This window comes from Gorilla gorilla, chromosome 8 (genome assembly GCF_029281585.2).
Source record: "Gorilla gorilla gorilla isolate KB3781 chromosome 8, NHGRI_mGorGor1-v2.1_pri, whole genome shotgun sequence".
Classification (NCBI taxonomy): domain Eukaryota; kingdom Metazoa; phylum Chordata; class Mammalia; order Primates; family Hominidae; genus Gorilla; species Gorilla gorilla.
In genome coordinates this window covers 105,675,115-105,692,527 of record NC_073232.2, presented here as the reverse complement: position 1 = coordinate 105,692,527, position 17,413 = coordinate 105,675,115, and the positions used below count along the sequence as shown (strand labels likewise).

The window sequence follows — 17,413 nt, the reverse complement described above, 5'->3', positions numbered from 1 at the left end:
AAAAAAAAAAAAAAAAAATCCTGATCAAAGCCAGGGTTCATATATTATAAGAAGATGGGATGAGAGAAGTTTCTTTTTCTTTTTCTTTTTTTTTTTTTTCTTCAGATGGAGTCTCGCTCTGTTGCTGAGGCTGGAGTGCAGTGGCGCGATCTCGGCTCACTGCAACCTCTGCCTCTGGGCTGAAGTGATTCTCCTGCCTCAGCCTCCCGAGTAGCTGGGATTACAGGCGCCTGCCACCACACCTGGCTAATTTTTTTTTTATTTTATTTTTAGAGAAGGGGTTTTGCCCTGTTGGCCAGGCTGGTCTCGAACTCCTGACCTCAGGTTTTCCACCCGCCTTGGCCTCCCAAAGTGGGGATTACAGGCATGAGCCACCATGCCCGGCCGAGAGAAGTTTCTTTGGTGATTACTTCTATTTGCGAATGCCAGGATGAGCAGCTGCGCTTTGGTTCAAATAGGCTGAATCAAAGAGCAGAAAGTGTTTCAAGGATTAAATGAACAAATGCTGCAGAGAGTTTGAGTAAGAAGAGACCTGAGGCTGGACTGTTAGATTTTGCAACATGAAAGTCTTTAGTGGCCTTGACAAGAGCAGTTTTGGTGGACTAAGAGGGCAGAGGGCTGGCTGGAAGAAGCATGAGAATCAGAGACAGAGTGAAGAATGTGAGTAAAAATGATTCTTCTGAGGAGTTTGCTCCCAAGAGGGGCAGGAAAAATGGAGCAGTAACTGTAGGGGGCACTGTGGAGTCAATGAAAGTTTTGTTTTTTAAAATTCTGGGTGATATTTCAGCGTGTTTATATTTTGATGGGAATGATCCAGTAGAAAGGGGGAAACCGATGAACGTATAAAGAGGCAAAACTCCTTAAGTAGCAACAGGAGATAGGATCTGTGCAAATGCGGAAGAGCTGGCTTCAAGTCAGGGAGCACAGATAGTTCAGTGACTAATTGTAGCAGGAGAGAAGATAACAGATACAGGTAGATGATTGATTTGGAGTTGGAAAGATGTGGAAATTATCTTCTAATTGCCAATTTTCCCAATGCAATAAGAAGCCAGGTCATTAGTGGACAATGAGAAAGACAGAAAGGGTGTTGGAAGCTTTCAAGATGCAAAATAGGTGGCCGTTCAGAAAGGTAAAGTGATTTGACTGTGCTGGTTAATTAGTGGCCATCTCAGACCAGGATCCAGGAAAGTTTTGGGATAGATGTCTTGGAAATGTGGTAAGATGGCCAGGCAGCCCTGTGAGGACACTTACAGTTTGTGATCAGGAAATTAAAGTGAGATCAGTCCAGTAAGATGTGTGTGCTTCCCAGCCAAGTTCAGCTGGCCTGGGTGCAGAGGTGAAGTCAGTGGAGGGTTGAATAAACCAGGTAAGCACAGTGAAGTGAGAGGGGGAAAGGGATCGAGGGGCATGCAGTGGGGTGGTTGCGAGGTTAGGTGGCAGGATCTAACCTGGGCTAGGGGTAAAGCAAAGACATGGAGGAAGTGGGGTGCAGGGAAGGCAGTGTGCTCATTAGACTGGGGCTGCTTGTGGGCTGGAGAAAGACAGGAAGCAAATTGGAAAGACACAAAAGATGGCCTCTCAGCCAGGCGCGGTGGCTCACGCTTATAATCCCAGCACTTTGGGAGGCCGAGGCGGGTGGATCACTTGAGGTCAGGAGTTCGAGGCCAGCCTGGCCAACATGGTGAAACCCTGTCTCTACTAAAAATACAAAAATTAGCTGGGTGTGGTGGCAGGTGCCTGTAATCCCAGCTACTCAGGAGGCTGAGTTTAGGAGAATCACTTGAACCTGGGAAGCAGAGGCTGCAGTGAGCTGAAATTGTACTACTACACTCCAGCCTGGATGACACAGTGAGACTCCACCTCAAACAAACAAACAAACAAACAAACAAAAACACAAAACCACAAAAAACAACAAAAAAGATAGCCTCTCTAGTGGACTGAATAGTGGCCCTCTAAAATGCATGTCTATATGGAACCTCAGAATATGACCTTATTTGGAAACAGGGTCTTTGCAGATGTAATTAGTTAAGATAAAGTCACACTAAATTCAGTGACTGTAGTTCCTTGTTTGTTTTTTTGTTTTTTGAGACAGAGGCTCTCTCTGATGCCCAGGCTGGAGTGCAGGGGCATGATCTCAGCTCACCACAACCTCTGCCTTCCAGGTTCAAGCGATTCTCCTGCCTCAGCCTCCCGAGTAGCTGGGACCACAGGTGCACGCCACCACACCTGGCTAATTTTTTAATATTTTTAGTAGAAACGGGGCTTTGCCATGTTGACCAGGCTGGTCTTGAACTCCTGGCCTCAGGTGATCCACCCGCCTCAGCCTCCCAAAGTGCTGGGATTACAGGTGTGAGCCGCCGAACCTGGCCCACTTGTTCTTATGAGAAGACGGGAGGACACAGAAGGAGAAAGGCCGTGTGACCACAGAGGCAGACACTGGAGTAATGCAGCCACAGGCAATGCATGCTCAGGATTGCCGGGAGCCACTGGCTAGGAAGAGACAGGAAGGATTTTTCCCTCGAGGCTTCAGAGAGAGGATGTCTCTGCCAACATCTTGATTTTATACTTGTAAGGTTTGGAACTGTCAGGGAATACATTTCTTTCGTTTCTTTTCTTTCTTTTTCTTACCTTTCTTTTTCTTTCCTTGCTCTGTCACCCAGGACAGAGTGCAAGGGCATGATCATGGCTCACTGCAGCCTCGACCTCCTGGGCTCAGATGGTCCTCCCATCTTAGCCTCCTGAATAGCTCAGACTACAGGTGTGCACCACCACACCCGGCTAGTTTTTAAATTTTTTTTGTAGAGATGGGGGTTCTCCCTATGTTGCCCAGGCTGGTCTCAAACTCTTGGGCTCAAGTGATCCTCCTGCTTCGGCCTCCCAAAGTACTGGGATTAGAGGTGTGAGCCCCTGCGCCTAGCCAGAGAATACATTTCTATTGTTTTAAGTCACCCAGTTTGTGGGACTTCCTACGACAGCCTTCAGAAGCTAATACAACCAGCAGCTTCCTGTTCAGTGGGTGATTCCTGACTTGGTGTGGCCCTCTGTGGTTGTGAAAGAGTTGCTCTTTGTAGATCCACTTGGCTGTGGATCACATTCAGGCCTGGGGCTCATGAACAGGGCCTGCCAGCACAACTGCTAGCATTTCACTCATGACACAGCTTGCACATCAGGGTGTGTTTAACAGTGCCATAGGGGCCCCCTCATTCTTTATGGAACCCATAGCATTCTTTGTGGAGCCCGTACCATTGTTTAATCCTCTGCAGCTTCCTGCCACATAAAGGGGAGGTTTCCTGCTTGAATATTCTTCTGCTGCAAGGCACAGAGGCTGGCTGTCACCATGGCTTAGGCTGGTTTCCTCTGACCCACCCCTTTAGCCTAAAGTCTGAATAGCAGAAGAGGTTCTTTGTTATCTGCAGGCTGATTCTAGAGCATCCATTGAGAATGTAATGAGTACTCGTCCAGAGTCCAGCATTGCAAAGGGGTATGATTGACCCCGACTTTCTCTCCTGCTTACTGCCATAAACAATCACCAGCCTAAAATGCTATCATTTATGGCAAGGAGGAAGTCCCACTTAGGCCCAGGATGATGGAAGGAAGTTCGTCTTCGTTGTTTGGAGGAACCCAACAGCTGTCAGCCCCAGCCATTGCTCGGTCCAGGACAGGTTTGCCGAGGGGAAGCGCCTGGCCCCCAGTGCTTCCCCGAGGCTGGTGCCAAGGTTGGGAGGGGCACCCCTTCAGCCATCTGCGTGTTCTTTCCTGAGAGTTGTTCAGTAGTTTTTCCAAATGTGAAGGCACATTTGTACCTGGGATCCTGTTCCCCTTCCCATTTATTTACTCATTCCACATTTATCAAGCACTTTCTATATACTTTGTGTAAGGTGTTCTGTAAGGCATGGGGCAGATACAAAGAAGCAAAGGCAAGCTCCTTGCTTCTGAAATGCCTGGGAGTAGGGGAAGCCTATGGGTTGACAAGCAGGTGCAAGGCTATGTGGCAAGGACTAGAAAGAACAATGTGTGGTGGGTAGGAGAGAGCGGGACTAACTCCATCTGGAAGAGGTGGGGAGGGCATGTTGGAAGACAGTAAGTTTCATCTGAAACTTAAGAAGGAGAGGAACTTACCTGGTAGAGAGTAGGATGAAGAAGATTCCAAGAGCTTGGATCCAGGTGCCCTAAGAGAGACAGCAGGTAAGCCCTTCTTTTGAAGTCTCTTCAAGAATAGGCAAGAGGAGGTCCAGATCATCTTGCAGAGGACAAAGATTCCTTATCTTTGACTTCCATGAGGTTTTCCCAGTAGCCTGAAAAAGATGTTGAGGTACTAGGAGCATAACATGTCCTTCACCTACAGCCTGGTTTTAAACCCCATTTTATACCAGAGAGGCAGTGTGAAAACTTGGTCCTGGTTTTAGCTCAGCTTCTAATAACTTAACCACAGGCAAGTTGCCTTAGTTTTCTGGACCTCAGTTTTTCTGTCTGTAAAATGGGGTGAAGGGTAGGTTGGATCAAGGATCTCTAAGGTCCCTTCTAGGACAACATTCTGTGGGTCCATGGCTACTTGAAGGAAGTGTGAGGTGAGGATCTACAGAGTGTTGAGTCAAAGGATCAGAGGACAGAGTAGGGAGTCACACTCAGTGAGTAGGAGACAAAAACAGGGGCCCACAGAAGAACCTGAAAAAGTAGATTGGGGGAGGAGAGCTGCAATGATCTAAAAATATGTATATGAGCACTTGTGTCCAAGGCTGTGGAAGATCCAATATGGAGATACAGAAAAGGGCACGGAGCTTGGCAAAGAGACGTGACTGACCTTCGAAGAACAGAAGCCAGGCTAGGATGGGCGAAGCATGAATGAATGGATGATGAGGAGCAGGGCCCACCCTGGGCTAAATTGCAAAGCAGTGCATGTGGAGGCCCCCTTTTCCCTTGTGGCTGCCTCTTCCTCACTTTGGGACCCCTGCCTGCTGTGCTGCCCATGGACTGCTCCAGCGCCCCATCCCCACGCCCCCAATAGCTGCTTCCAGGAAGTGTCCTATGCTTCAGAAGAAGCCCCTTCCAATTGCAATGGTCTGAATGGTTGTGTCCCTCCACAATTCACACATTGAAATCCTAACCCCAAAGGTGATGATATTAGGCAATGAGGCCTTTAGGGAGGTGATTAGGTCACGGGGCCAGAGCCCTCATGCATGGGATTAGTGCCGTGATCAAAATGGGCTCAAGGGAGCTCCTTTGCTTCTTCCATCATGGGAGGCAGAGAAGGCTCCAACTGCAAACCAAGAAGTGGGCCCTCACCAGACACTGAATCTGCCGGTGCCTTGATCTTGGACTTCCCCACCTCCAGAACTGTGAGAAATAAGTTTCTGTTTTTTAAAACCCACCCAGTTTGTGGTATTTTGTTATAGCAGCCCAAGCAGGTGAAGACACCAACCAAAACTGATTACACAGCAAAACTAAAAAATAAACAGTTAATTTATTGGGTGCTTCTGTATGCCAGATACTGTGCTAAAGGCTTCACCTATAGATAATTACACCTTTACAGTAACCCTGTGGTAAATACTATTATTTTCCCCTCTTTACAAATGAAGAAACTGAAGCTTAGAGAAATTAAGAAACTTACTCAGACTCACATAGCTCGAAAGTGGAGGGTGGGGAGTGGATTGAGCCTAGGCCACATGGCTTCAGAGCCCAAGATTTCAAGAGCTATGCTACATAGTAATCTGATGAAACTCATTCATACCAGGTTGTGAATGACTGACAGGTGACTGGCCGTGGAAATTAAATCTCTTTCATGATCTTGCATCGTAGAGAAGGAGTTTCAGAATCCAAAAGCAGGGTTCTAGACAGGGTGGCTTGTCTTCTAGGCTCTCTTAGATTATATTGTACAGATTGCCAGAAGTTCTAACTCTTTGTGTATTAAGAAAAGAAAAGCTAAAGTTTGTCAGCGAGTTTCAAAGAGCTCGTGAATAAAAGAAAGGGGAGAGGTAGTAGGCAGAGTTGATTTTTGGTTTTTGGTTTTGTAGGGAGAGAAAGATCTGTGTCTACTTGAAGGCAGAGGAAAAGCTGCAATAGAGACGGAACCCCCGGAGGTACACAAGAGAGAGGAGACATTTGGGGAGCCTGAAAATAATCAGGATGTAGTAGGATCTGCAAATATTCAGGAGGTAGCAGGATCTAATGCATGGCAGAGGGTTGAGATTTTCACTCTGCTGAGCAAGGTAAACCTTTTCCTGAGTGCAGAGGGAAGGTAGAGGGATAGAGGAGGGACACGTGTGTGTTAAAGTGACAAACCAGAAGGAGGAAGGAAGAGCAAGATGATCACCTTGGTGCTTGGCAAGAAAATGAGGAGAGTTTCTCTTCTGCCATTAGGGTGGAAAGAGCAGTTGTTAATTAGGAGGCTCAAGCAGGAAACAGACAGTGCAAATAGTTCACGAGCAGATCTCTAGAGAAAAGATCTGCAGTGGGAGGGACGGAGTTGAAGCTTGTCATTGCAAGACTGCAGTGTTCCGTGATGTTTCTTCTTTTTTCCATCCTAACACTAATGAGAACTCAGCAATCCCTGGCTGGGTCCGACGGTGCCATCTGCTCTCATTGTCCCTGTGATCTCTGCCATTCTCTTGGTCTCTTCGAAGGCAACCTGAGCAACAGCCCTGATGTACTGTGAACACATTTTCCTAAAGAATTTTTCCAAGTCAGAAGAAGTCCCAAGTCAGTGTCACCAAGAGGATCTCCTTCACCTGCCACTTTAGGAACACTTAAAACATAATGGCGGACAAAACCGTGTCCTGGAAACCTGAACCTTTGGACATTTACAGGATAAGGGCTATCCCTCACTGGGTTTCTTTCTGATATTTTAGGAGATGGGGAAGAAGATGAAGGTGATGAAGACAGGTTGGACAATGCAGTCAGGGGCCCTGGGCCCAAGGGGCCAGTTGGGACGGTGTCGGAAGCTCAGCTTGCTCGGAGGCTCACCAAAGTAAAGAACAGCCGGCGGATGCTGTCCAATAAGCCACAGGACTTCCAGGTAGCAATGGCCTGGCGTTCTGCTTCTTTGTTTAATCTTTATATTGCCCATCTTCTGGCAATTGCAGTGATGTTTCAGTGGACCTATTCCAATGGACAATGGCTCAACCAGTAAAGAGAGATGTCAGTGTATAAACCCAGTAAGAAAAGCTCTCCATCTTTCTTCTGGAGGCACAAGTGGGTTTAGTCTAGCCAGCTGATGGTCTCCAGAGAAATAAAACTATAATTCTCCTTCCCTTTGGCAGAAGGAAAGAGCTAATCAAAGAATAGAAACACAAATACTGTGTTTTTCGCAGCTCTGGGCCCTGTCTTAGATTTGGAAGGCAGCTATGGAGTTAGTTCATCACTAGGCTCAGCAAGACCAGGTGCATGACTGGAGTCTGAGCAGTGACCTCCACCTGCCCTGCCCTTTCCCAGGCCGGCTTTGAATGATTTCATCCCTACAGCTGCTCTTGGTCTCTATAACCCAACCCCAGTTCCCATCTTGGGAATGACCCTAGGTGGCTCCACCCAATTGGTAGCACCTGGTATACCACAAAGCTGCCCTGGCCTGGTGTTAGCAATCCTAATAGGTGAAGGAAATGAAGCAACAGCTGAGGATCCTAAGGATCCCACGTGCTGGGAAAGGTTGGGTAACCATCCCCCTTCTGTGCTGCAGATCCGCGTCCGAGTAATTGAGGGCCGACAGTTAAGTGGCAACAACATAAGGCCTGTGGTCAAAGTTCACGTCTGTGGCCAGACACACCGAACAAGAATCAAGAGAGGAAACAACCCTTTTTTTGATGAGGTAAAGGGGTTGAGAGGGCATGTTTCTGCTCTTGAGTCCCACTGGGGAGGGAAACACGGGAGCAGCTTCACTGGTGAAGACACCACTGAGTTCCAAGTAGAGATCACAGGAACAAAACTAGGTGTGACCATGTGAACGCATGGCAGGGTCTTGGAAAAAGCCCTGGAGTTTAAGCTTCATGGTAAACCCACTTCTGCTATTGGAAAAGGAGAAATAGGTAAGTAACAAATATAGCTTTTCTTTTTTTTGAGATGGAATTTCGCTCTTGTTGCCCAGGCTGGAGTGCAGTGGCGTGATCTCGGCTCACTGCAACCTCCGCCTCCGGGGTTGAAGTGATTCTTCTGCCTCAGCCTCCCAAGTCGCTGGGATTACAGGCATGCACCACCACACCCGGCTAATTTTGTATTTTCAGTAGAGACGAGGTTTCACTATGTTGGTCAGTCTGGTCTCGAACTCCTGAACTCAAGTGATCCACCCGCCAACAAAGTGCTGGGATTACAGGCATGAGCCACCGCGCCCGGCCAGCATTTATTTAAATAAAATTGTTCACTTGGGACAACCTAAAAGATATCTAGCTTTTAGATATCTAAAAGCTAAATGATGTGAAGATCCAAGGCTAAGCAGGTATGGGGGTACACACCTATAATCCCAACACTCAAGAGGCTGAGACAGGAGGAGTGCTTGAGCCCAGATTTTCAAGACCAGCCTGGGCAATATAGTGAGATGCCTTTAAAAAAATGAAAATTACCTGGGCCCCTCTGTCAGTGCTTCTCAGAGATGCTGTTGCCTTTCTGGTGTTTTTGTGACAACTTCTTGATGATCCCCTCGACCCTTATGAGAGAGGACGTGATGTCTCCTAAATCTACTTTTGCTTATTCTAATTAGCAGGGTGTCTCTGAGGGACAACTCTCGTGACTAATCCAGTTTTTTAGAGGTGTCAAAACGTACTTGGCTGCAAAAATAATATATGTTAAAGGAAAGCAGTTATTAGCACACAGGGGCTTTGTTTGTTTTGACCCCATACTGATAATTTTTTTTTTTTTTTTTGAGACAGAGTCTGGCTCTGTTGCCCAGGCTGGAGTGCAGTGGCGTGATGTTGGCTTACTGCAAGTTCTGCCTCCTGGGTTCACGCCATTCTCCTGCCTCAGCCTCCCGAGTAGCTGGGACTACAGGCGCCCGCCACCACGCCCAGCTAATTTTTTTTTTTTTTTTTTTTTTTTTGTATTTTTAGTAGAGATGGGGTTTCACCATGTTGGCCAGGATGGTCTCGATCTCTTGACCTCGTCATCCACCCACCTTGGCCTCCCATAGTGCTGGGATTACAGGCGTGAGCCACCACACCCGGCCTTTTGTTTTTGTTTTTGTTTTTGTTTTGAGACAGAGTCTCTGTTGCAAAGGCTGGAGTGTGGTGGTGCAATCTCAGCTCAGTGCAACCTCCACCTCCCAGGCTAAGGCAATCCTCTCTCACCTCAGCCTCACAAGTAGCTGGGACTACAGGCAGCACACACCACCACGGCTCAGCTAATATTTGTATTTTTAGTAGAGATGGGGTTTTGCCATGTTTCCCAGGCTGGTCTCAAACTCCTGGCCTCAGGTGTTCCACCTACCTTGGCCTCCCAAAGTGCTGGGATTACAGACATGAGCCACTATGCCCTGCCTCCCATACTGAGAATTTAGCCTGTTCTACTGCCCTCTTTTATAACACTCCTCAAAAATACATGATACCTTGACAATCATCTCAAATGCCACAAAACTCCATAACTGGGCTGTGGGGAGAAATGATATGTTTAGGGAACTTTTCAGAGTCTTGGCCAACTGTGCTGAGGAGACACATTTCTGGGATTCCTCAGGCCTATGTCTCCTGCTCTGTTCTCCAGCCCAGGCCTGTCTTATCACACTTCCTCTTCATTCCCTACAGCTCTAATCCCAGCTCTGGTGTTTGTCCTTTTTTTTTTTCTACTTCTTTATTCAGAAAAGAAATGGTTTCTTCTATGCCGCGTTTCTATTTCTTCCTCTTTGTTCAAACTGGCTTCCAGCTCTGCAGAAGGCCCTATTTTCTTCTCACCTCTAACCTCTCCCCCTCAAAGGAATCGCAGACGACAGCAGGCAGCCAAGTACAGTAGTATACACATTCTCATGAGAGGTGGGGGCTACACAGAGATGGGGCACTGGAAATGGACTTCAGGGAAGGCAGAGAGATTCACGTTGGAGGGCAAGACTGGATGGGGAGGGGAGGAGGCAAGATGCTGGATTACTTGGGCCTAACGCGTAAACCCTGTCTATGCATTGATAATGCAGGCTTCCTGTTGACTCAGCTACATTCCCAGGAGCCCAGCAAACATCTCCACCTTCCTCAGAATTTTCCCATTTTAATGAGTTTGAGGGGGATTAGATCTCTTGGCAAAAGAGAAGTCCAGTACATTAATCGATAAAAAAAAATTTACGGGATAGGAGAAACAAAAGTAAGATGATAAAAACAAATATATAAAAGAGGTTTACTAAAAAAATTTCTAGCCTGGCCAGGCGTGGTGGCTCACACCTGTAATACCGGCGCTTTGGGAGGCCGAGGTGGGTAGATCATTGGAGATCAGGAGTTCAAGACCAGCCTGGACAACATGGTGAAACCCCGTCTCTACTAAAAATACAAACAATTAGCCGGGTGTGGTGGCACACACCTGTAGTCCCAGCTACTCAGGAGGCTGAGATAGGAGAATTGCTTGAACCTGGGAGGCAGAGGTTGCAGTGAGCCAAGACTGGGCCACTGCACTCCAGCCTGGGTGACAGAGCGAGACTCTGTCTCACAACAAAAAATTAGCCTGGCATGGTGATGGGTGGCTGTAATCCCAGCTACTCGGGAGGTTGAGGCAGGAGAATTGCTTAAAGCCTGGAGGCGGAGGTTACAGTGAGCCAAGATCGTGCCACTGCACTCCAGCCTGGGCAACAGAGAGAGACTCCGTCAAAAAAAAAAAAAAAAAAAAATCCTAGCCTGTATATATCTTTTTAACCAAGTAATATTAAACTTGTTATCACCAATAATAGGAACAAAAATGATGTGGTGTCCTCATGTGAGATAATGGAAGTAATCAACATCACCTGTGTCAAGTCTTGTCAAATGGCCAATTCGCATCCGACAGTGAGGAAACATTCACACAAATCTAGACTCTGTGATGTTCTACAAAACAATGGGCATGGTGGCTCACGCCTGTAATCCCAGTACTTTGGGAGGCCAAGGCAGGAGGATCACTTGAGGCCTGTAGTTCAAGACCAGCCCGAGCAACATAGTGAAACTTCATCTCTATTTAAAGAAGAACAAAAGGCAAGGAAAAACACAAGAAACATAAAAGGAAATAGCACTGTTCTATATTTTTATATAGCTTCCTTTTGGAAGCTGAAGAGACTCAAACACCAAATGCAACATATGATTCTTGCATAGATCCTGGATTTCTTTGAAAAGCTAAAGTTTTTTTGTAGGGATGATTGGAGAAATTTGAAAATTGACTCTGTTAGATGTTAAATTTCTTGGTTATGATAATGGTGTTGCAATTCTATAGGAGGATGTCCTTGCTCTTAGGAGATGCATGTAAATGTATTTTGAAGGGGTGAAGTGTCATGATCTCTAAAGCTTTCCTGCAAATAGTTCAGTTTAAAAAAGAGAAAGATAAAGCAAATGTCCAAAAATGGAACAATTGGTGAACATAGGTGAAAGGTGGTATTTATTTTACCATTCTTTCAGCTATCCTGTAGATTAGAAATATTCCTAAGTAAAAAGTTGGAGGAAAAAGTCTCAGTTGGAGTAAGTGTTCAGTCTTTTAGGATTAACATTTATTAGCCTAACATGGTTAAACCTCCTATATACCTAATATGCATATCCCAAGAATCAACCTTCTTAAAATTAGCTTTTACAATGTGGTCAATATTGACTTTGCTGAGGCACTAACTTAATCTAATGGGTAAAATTGTCTTGAAAGGTGCTTTCTTGGAGTAAAATTAGAGTCACTAGACACTAATAGAGCTAAAGATATTAGAGAAATTTAAAACACACTCCAGGTCATGCCAGCTCTAAGCGCTCATTTTGGTAAGCATTGCAGCATGAAGTCACCTTGGATCTTTTTCCCTTTTTTTTTTTTTTTTGAGATGGCCTCTCACTATATTGCCCTGGCTGGTCTTGAACTCCTGGGCTCAAGCACTCCTCCCATCTCAGCCTACTGAGTGTTGGGATTACAGGGGTGTACCCCGATACCTGCTTAGCTTTGGATCTTTACATTATTTAGCTTTTAGATATCTAGCCCCAGGTGAACAATTTTATTTAGTTAAGTAAATGCTGTATTTGTTACTTACCCTTTTCTCCTTTTTCCAACATGAAGAAGTGGGTTTACCATGAAGCTTAAACTGCAGGGCTTAAACTCCAGGCCTTGCCATGTGTTCACATGGTCAAACCTAATTTTGAATTTGTGTTTTGCATTTTTTAGGAGGGCCCCCAAAATTATAGCATGAGATTCCCCTAACCCGAATCCGCTGTTAACATTTAAACATCTGCTCTATTGTTTTGGCAGTTGTTTTTCTACAATGTCAACATGACCCCTTCTGAATTGATGGATGAGATCATCAGCATCCGGGTAAGGGTCAGCAAGTGGGAAGGTACTGCTCATTCACTGCCAGGCAAAGCCAATCATTTCTTCACTACTCTTCTTTCTTCCAGGTTTATAATTCTCACTCTCTGCGGGCAGATTGTCTGATGGGGGAATTTAAGGTGAGTGACAACAGTCTGCTTCATTCAACTTACAGAAAGATGAGAACTTTCATAATAGAAATCTGATTCCTGTGTACCCATCTTGGTGGCATCTTGGGAATGTGTAAGGGTTCAGCATGATGACGCTTGCTGAAGGCTGCTTGGGGCTTGTCTATTTCCAAAGTATAACAGTGAACAGAGCTCTCAAAGCAAGATGCCCTGAAGCTGCCATATCAGGGCCCTTCCCAGGGTTGTATCTGGATGGAAGCAAATCCACTGCCACAAAGGGAAGGGGTGTTGACCATGGCAAGAAGTCCACCATCCACCTCCACTTACTGGGGGCCCCAGAGCTCCATCTGCAAAGCCAATTATGGTAAATTCAGAGTGTGAAAGGAAAGCCAAACAAGGCAAGAGGTTCAGGGTGCTTCTATAAGTAGCTCTCACTGGAATGAAAGGACAAATACTTGGTTGGCTTCTTCCCAGCAATGCTACATGGAATAGGCTGCCTCTCCAAGAAAGGAGCACCAGTCACTAGAAGTCCTAGAGGATGATCTGGGTCAGGCAGACCTGTGTTCATACCCTGTCTGCCACCAAGTAGCCACATGTCCCAGAGGAACTCAATCTCTCTGATCCTTAGTTTCTTCATCTGTAAAATGGGATCATTGAGAAAATTAAATGAGATAGTATGTGTAAAGCACCTAGTACAGCACCTGGCACATTGAAGTGCCCAGTCAATGGTTATATTAATAGTAGCATCAGCTGGAGGAGAAGGAGGAGGAGGAGGAGAATTGGACAGGAAATTGGGCCAGGTGAATTTCTGTAGGATGACCAATGGTCCCACTTTGCCTGGGACTTTAGTGGTAAAACTGAGGATAACCCAGGCAAACTGGGTCATATTGGTCACTCTGCTTCTGTGGTCCCTTCCAGCCCTAAGACTAGCTCATTCATTCAATAGTGACTTACCGAGGGTCTTCCATGTGCCACACATCAGACAAGGCACTGGGGATACAGAGAGGATAAGACGGAAATGTTGGGTCTCAAGGAAATTTAAGTGTAATCAAGACATGATATTTAAATATAATGATGACTTCTTTAAAGTGACTAGACTGATTTTAAAATCTACTTAGACTACTTTCGATTATTGTTTTCCCAGATTGATGTTGGATTTGTTTATGATGAACCTGGTAAGTAATGTTCTCCCCATCAATATGAAGTCTTAAATTCATTCCTTCTAACTCTGAAGATGATTCTAAGAATCAAGACAATTTGGGGGGATCAAAGAATTAAAGTTAAAGGAATTTTTTAAAAAATATTTTCTTAATGAGGAAGAGGAGAGGATACTTAGTGGGAATAAATAACAGTAGCTTAGAAAAAATGTCTAATTTTTTATCTTAACATTCAAAATAGATGATTTCTATGTTTTGTGAGGATATTTTGATCTTATCAAAATTAAATTATAAAACTAGTTGGTACAACTTAGAGAGTCTTGTTTGAGTTACACGAGGACAGAATGGTGGGGGTGGGGTGTAGGGAGAGTACAAAACAGAAGACGTGAAAGTGGACACTCATCTGGGGAATTTGGTGTGTCATGAAGAGGCTTCCAAGAAAATGCAGCTTATCTTATGGCAGAGGAATCACAGACTTATCAGTACCTTTTTAGCATGTCCATTTCCTTTTACTCCTTCTCTATTTTAGGCCATGCTGTCATGAGAAAGTGGCTTCTTCTCAATGACCCGGAAGATACCAGTTCAGGTTCTAAAGGTTATATGAAAGTCAGCATGTTTGTCCTGGGAACCGGAGATGAGCCTCCTGTGAGTCCCTACATTCTCTCCTTTCTACACTTCTCACTAAAAAAAGAAGGCCAAGAGTTAAGCATGTGGGCATGGGTAATTGTGAAATGGAGCACAGCTTCCCGTCAATACCCTCAGATTCCCCCTATTCTTCAGAAGCTATTCTTTTCTTCATCATGGAATTATTGTTCTAGCTTACTTAAACTCTTATCTGATGTCTATGAGTGAGCGTTTAATTGAGAATCGATGAATGTGTTTTTACAACGTCCTTGCATCATTAGAAAGACTGCTTTTATCTACAAAGCATGACCTACTTGCAGAATTAGGCATTGCTACCTAAATAGTTAGTGATTATTCTAGGAAACTGGGTGGCAAACTGCAGAATATAAGTGGCCAGAGAGAAGTTGAAGGGACATCAGGAACACACACACACACGCACACGCACACGCACACGCTCTTACTATTTGATGCTCATAAAATGACAGAATGATACAAAAACATGAGCATTGATTTTGTGGAGCAGTTTTGAGGTTGAAGGAAAACTGGTGGCTGATGGCAGGCTGAACTCTTAAGCCCCAAACACAGGAAATCTTAATGGAAACGATTCTGAATGGTTTCATTTTATAAGCATTAATTTGGCTTTTTCCAAGTGCTGCTTTTCTGTATGTATAATTTAAATCATGTGCCCCTAATAGCCTGAGAGACGAGATCGTGATAATGACAGTGATGATGTGGAGAGTAATTTGTTACTCCCTGCTGGCATTGCCCTCCGGTGGGTGACCTTCTTGCTGAAAATCTACCGAGCTGAGGACATCCCCCAGAGTATGTACTGATTTAATCTTGCCCCAGAATTGTCGATTATGTGTGTGATGAAATGTGTTAAAAAATCAAACTCTAATAGTGATTGGTGTCCCTATCGTATGTTTTTCTTCTGAAAGGGCTTCATGGGCTTATTTTCATTCATTCTGGCCCCGTTGAAAGCTACCTGAGCAGGCTCATGGCACAGCTAGTTGGTTGCTGATCGTGTTCCTTGTTGAGTACCTGCCTTTGGCCCACTTGACTCTCTCTCTTGCTATTCTATATCTTCTCTTTATTCTAGAGGATGCTAAAGAGATATGAGCAGTCAGCACTTCCAACCCCTTTTATCCCAAATGAAAATGTGAACTGTTATTATCAAATCAAGGTGTTTGCTATCCAGCTATAAAAAAAAATAGCAGAAATTAGCTGGGCGTCGTGGCGGGTGCCTGTAATCCCAGCTACCTGGGAGGCTGAGGCATGAGAATCACTTGAACCCAGGAGGCGGAGGTTGCCGTGAGCCACACCACTGCACTCCAGCCTGGGCAACAGAGTGAGACTCCATCTCAAAAAAAACAAAAAACATGCTGAGCAAAGGGTAGTAATATCCCAATGACTAGAAGTCTGCCACTATTGTATTATGAAATATATTCAGCAAGAGACTGGTTGCATTTAAGGGATCGCTTCTAGTGATTCCATTTATAGGAACTAGTCTGGTTATCCCTCTGTCACTGCTGATGGCCCAGCCTCCTATTTGCCTTGCTGGGCCTGTCTGGTTCCTGCTGGGCTCTGGGACATGGGACCCTTCTCCAAGTCCCCAGGAGGCTGCACTCACTATACAGGCCATGGATCTCTTCAGGATTTGCTGCTTTTCTTGGGAATCCTTTTCCTCTTTTAAGATCCTATGGTCTTAAAAGATAGTATTGTAGGGCCTCCCCATACCCACCTTTCTCTCAAAAATGTGTCAAATGGGCTGGAGGCAGTGGGTCAAGCCTATAATCCCAGCACTTTGGAAGGCCAAGGTAGGAGGACTGCTTGAGGCCAAAAGTTCAAGACTAGCCTGGGCAACATAGCAAGACCACTGTCTCTATTTTTTAAAAAAAAAAAAAAAGAAGAAGAAAGAAATACATAAAATAAAGTAAATAAATTAAAATCCTGATCTCTATTTACTTTTTAGCTTAACTATAGATTGTAGTTGATTAAATATATTATTTGTGATTATGTCAAATTTTCTTGAATTTCTCTGAAACAGACTAGGACTATATCATTCTGACCTAGAGCACCTTTCTCCCGATTGAAAGCAGGCCTGAGTTTGAGAATCATCTTTTACTCTCACTGAATGAACTTTATTGTATTTTTTTCCTCCATAAAAGATCAAGTTTTTATTTTATTTTATTTTGAGATAGAGCCTCACTCTGTCACCCAGGCTGGAGGCTGGCATATACTGGCTTGATCTTGGCTAACTGTAAGATTTAAGTGATTCTCATGCCTCAGCCTCCCAAGTGGCTGGGATTACAGGCATGTGCCACCACACCTGGCTAATTTTTGTTTGTTTGTTTTGAGATGGAGTCTTGCTCTGTCACCAGGCTGGACTGCAGTGGTGTGATCTTGGCTCGCTGCAATCTCCGCCTCCCAGGTTCAAGCACTTCTCCTGCCTCAGCCTCCCGAGTAGCTGGGATTACAGGCGCGTGCCACCACACCCAGCTAATTTTTGTATTTTCAATAGAGAAGGGGTTTCACCATGTTGCCTAGGATGGCCTCGATCTTCTGACCTCGTGATCCACCAACCTTGGCCTCTCAAAGTCCTGGGATTACAGGCATGAGCCACTGTGCCTAGCCTGTTGCAACTATTTTGATGTATAAGAGAACTTTTAAAATTTTGCCAAATTTCTGGGAATTGAATTTAATTTCTGCTGTATAACTATTACCTTCCAGTGGATGATGCCTTCTCACAGACAGTAAAGGAAATATTTGGAGGCAATGCAGATAAGAAAAATCTCGTGGATCCTTTTGTAGAAGTTTCCTTTGCTGGAAAAAAGGTTTGTACATGATCTAAATGCAGATGCTGCTAGGAATAAATATCTAAAACTACTGTGCTTTCCTTGGAGTGAATTCTTGCTTACTCTTTGTTAAAATAGCTCCCTGATGAGCCAGGCACTCTGCGGGAACACAGATTATCTGAGTCTGAACACGCCAGACTTCTCCACAGGTTTATTTTGGAGTGGAAAGTATGCAGAACACAAATTAGAAAATTCAGTCTTTTGAGAGATTAAAATAGGGAAGGCTACCACTGAATTTCTG

The 17,413-nt window shown here is 44.9% G+C and overlaps 1 protein-coding gene across 1 annotated transcript in view; it reads left to right on the top strand.

Annotated features, from left to right (window-relative positions):
• Positions 1–17,413, top strand: part of MYOF (myoferlin) — a 175,752-nt gene that overhangs the window by 66,228 nt on the left and 92,111 nt on the right. The window contains exons 6-13 of the mRNA XM_004049799.5: positions 6,846–7,012; positions 7,670–7,798; positions 12,352–12,414; positions 12,498–12,548; positions 13,681–13,711; positions 14,223–14,338; positions 15,013–15,139; positions 17,048–17,151. Coding sequence (XP_004049847.5) covers positions 6,846–7,012; positions 7,670–7,798; positions 12,352–12,414; positions 12,498–12,548; positions 13,681–13,711; positions 14,223–14,338; positions 15,013–15,139; positions 17,048–17,151 — 788 coding nt within the window. The remainder of the gene's footprint in view (positions 1–6,845; positions 7,013–7,669; positions 7,799–12,351; positions 12,415–12,497; positions 12,549–13,680; positions 13,712–14,222; positions 14,339–15,012; positions 15,140–17,047; positions 17,152–17,413) is intronic.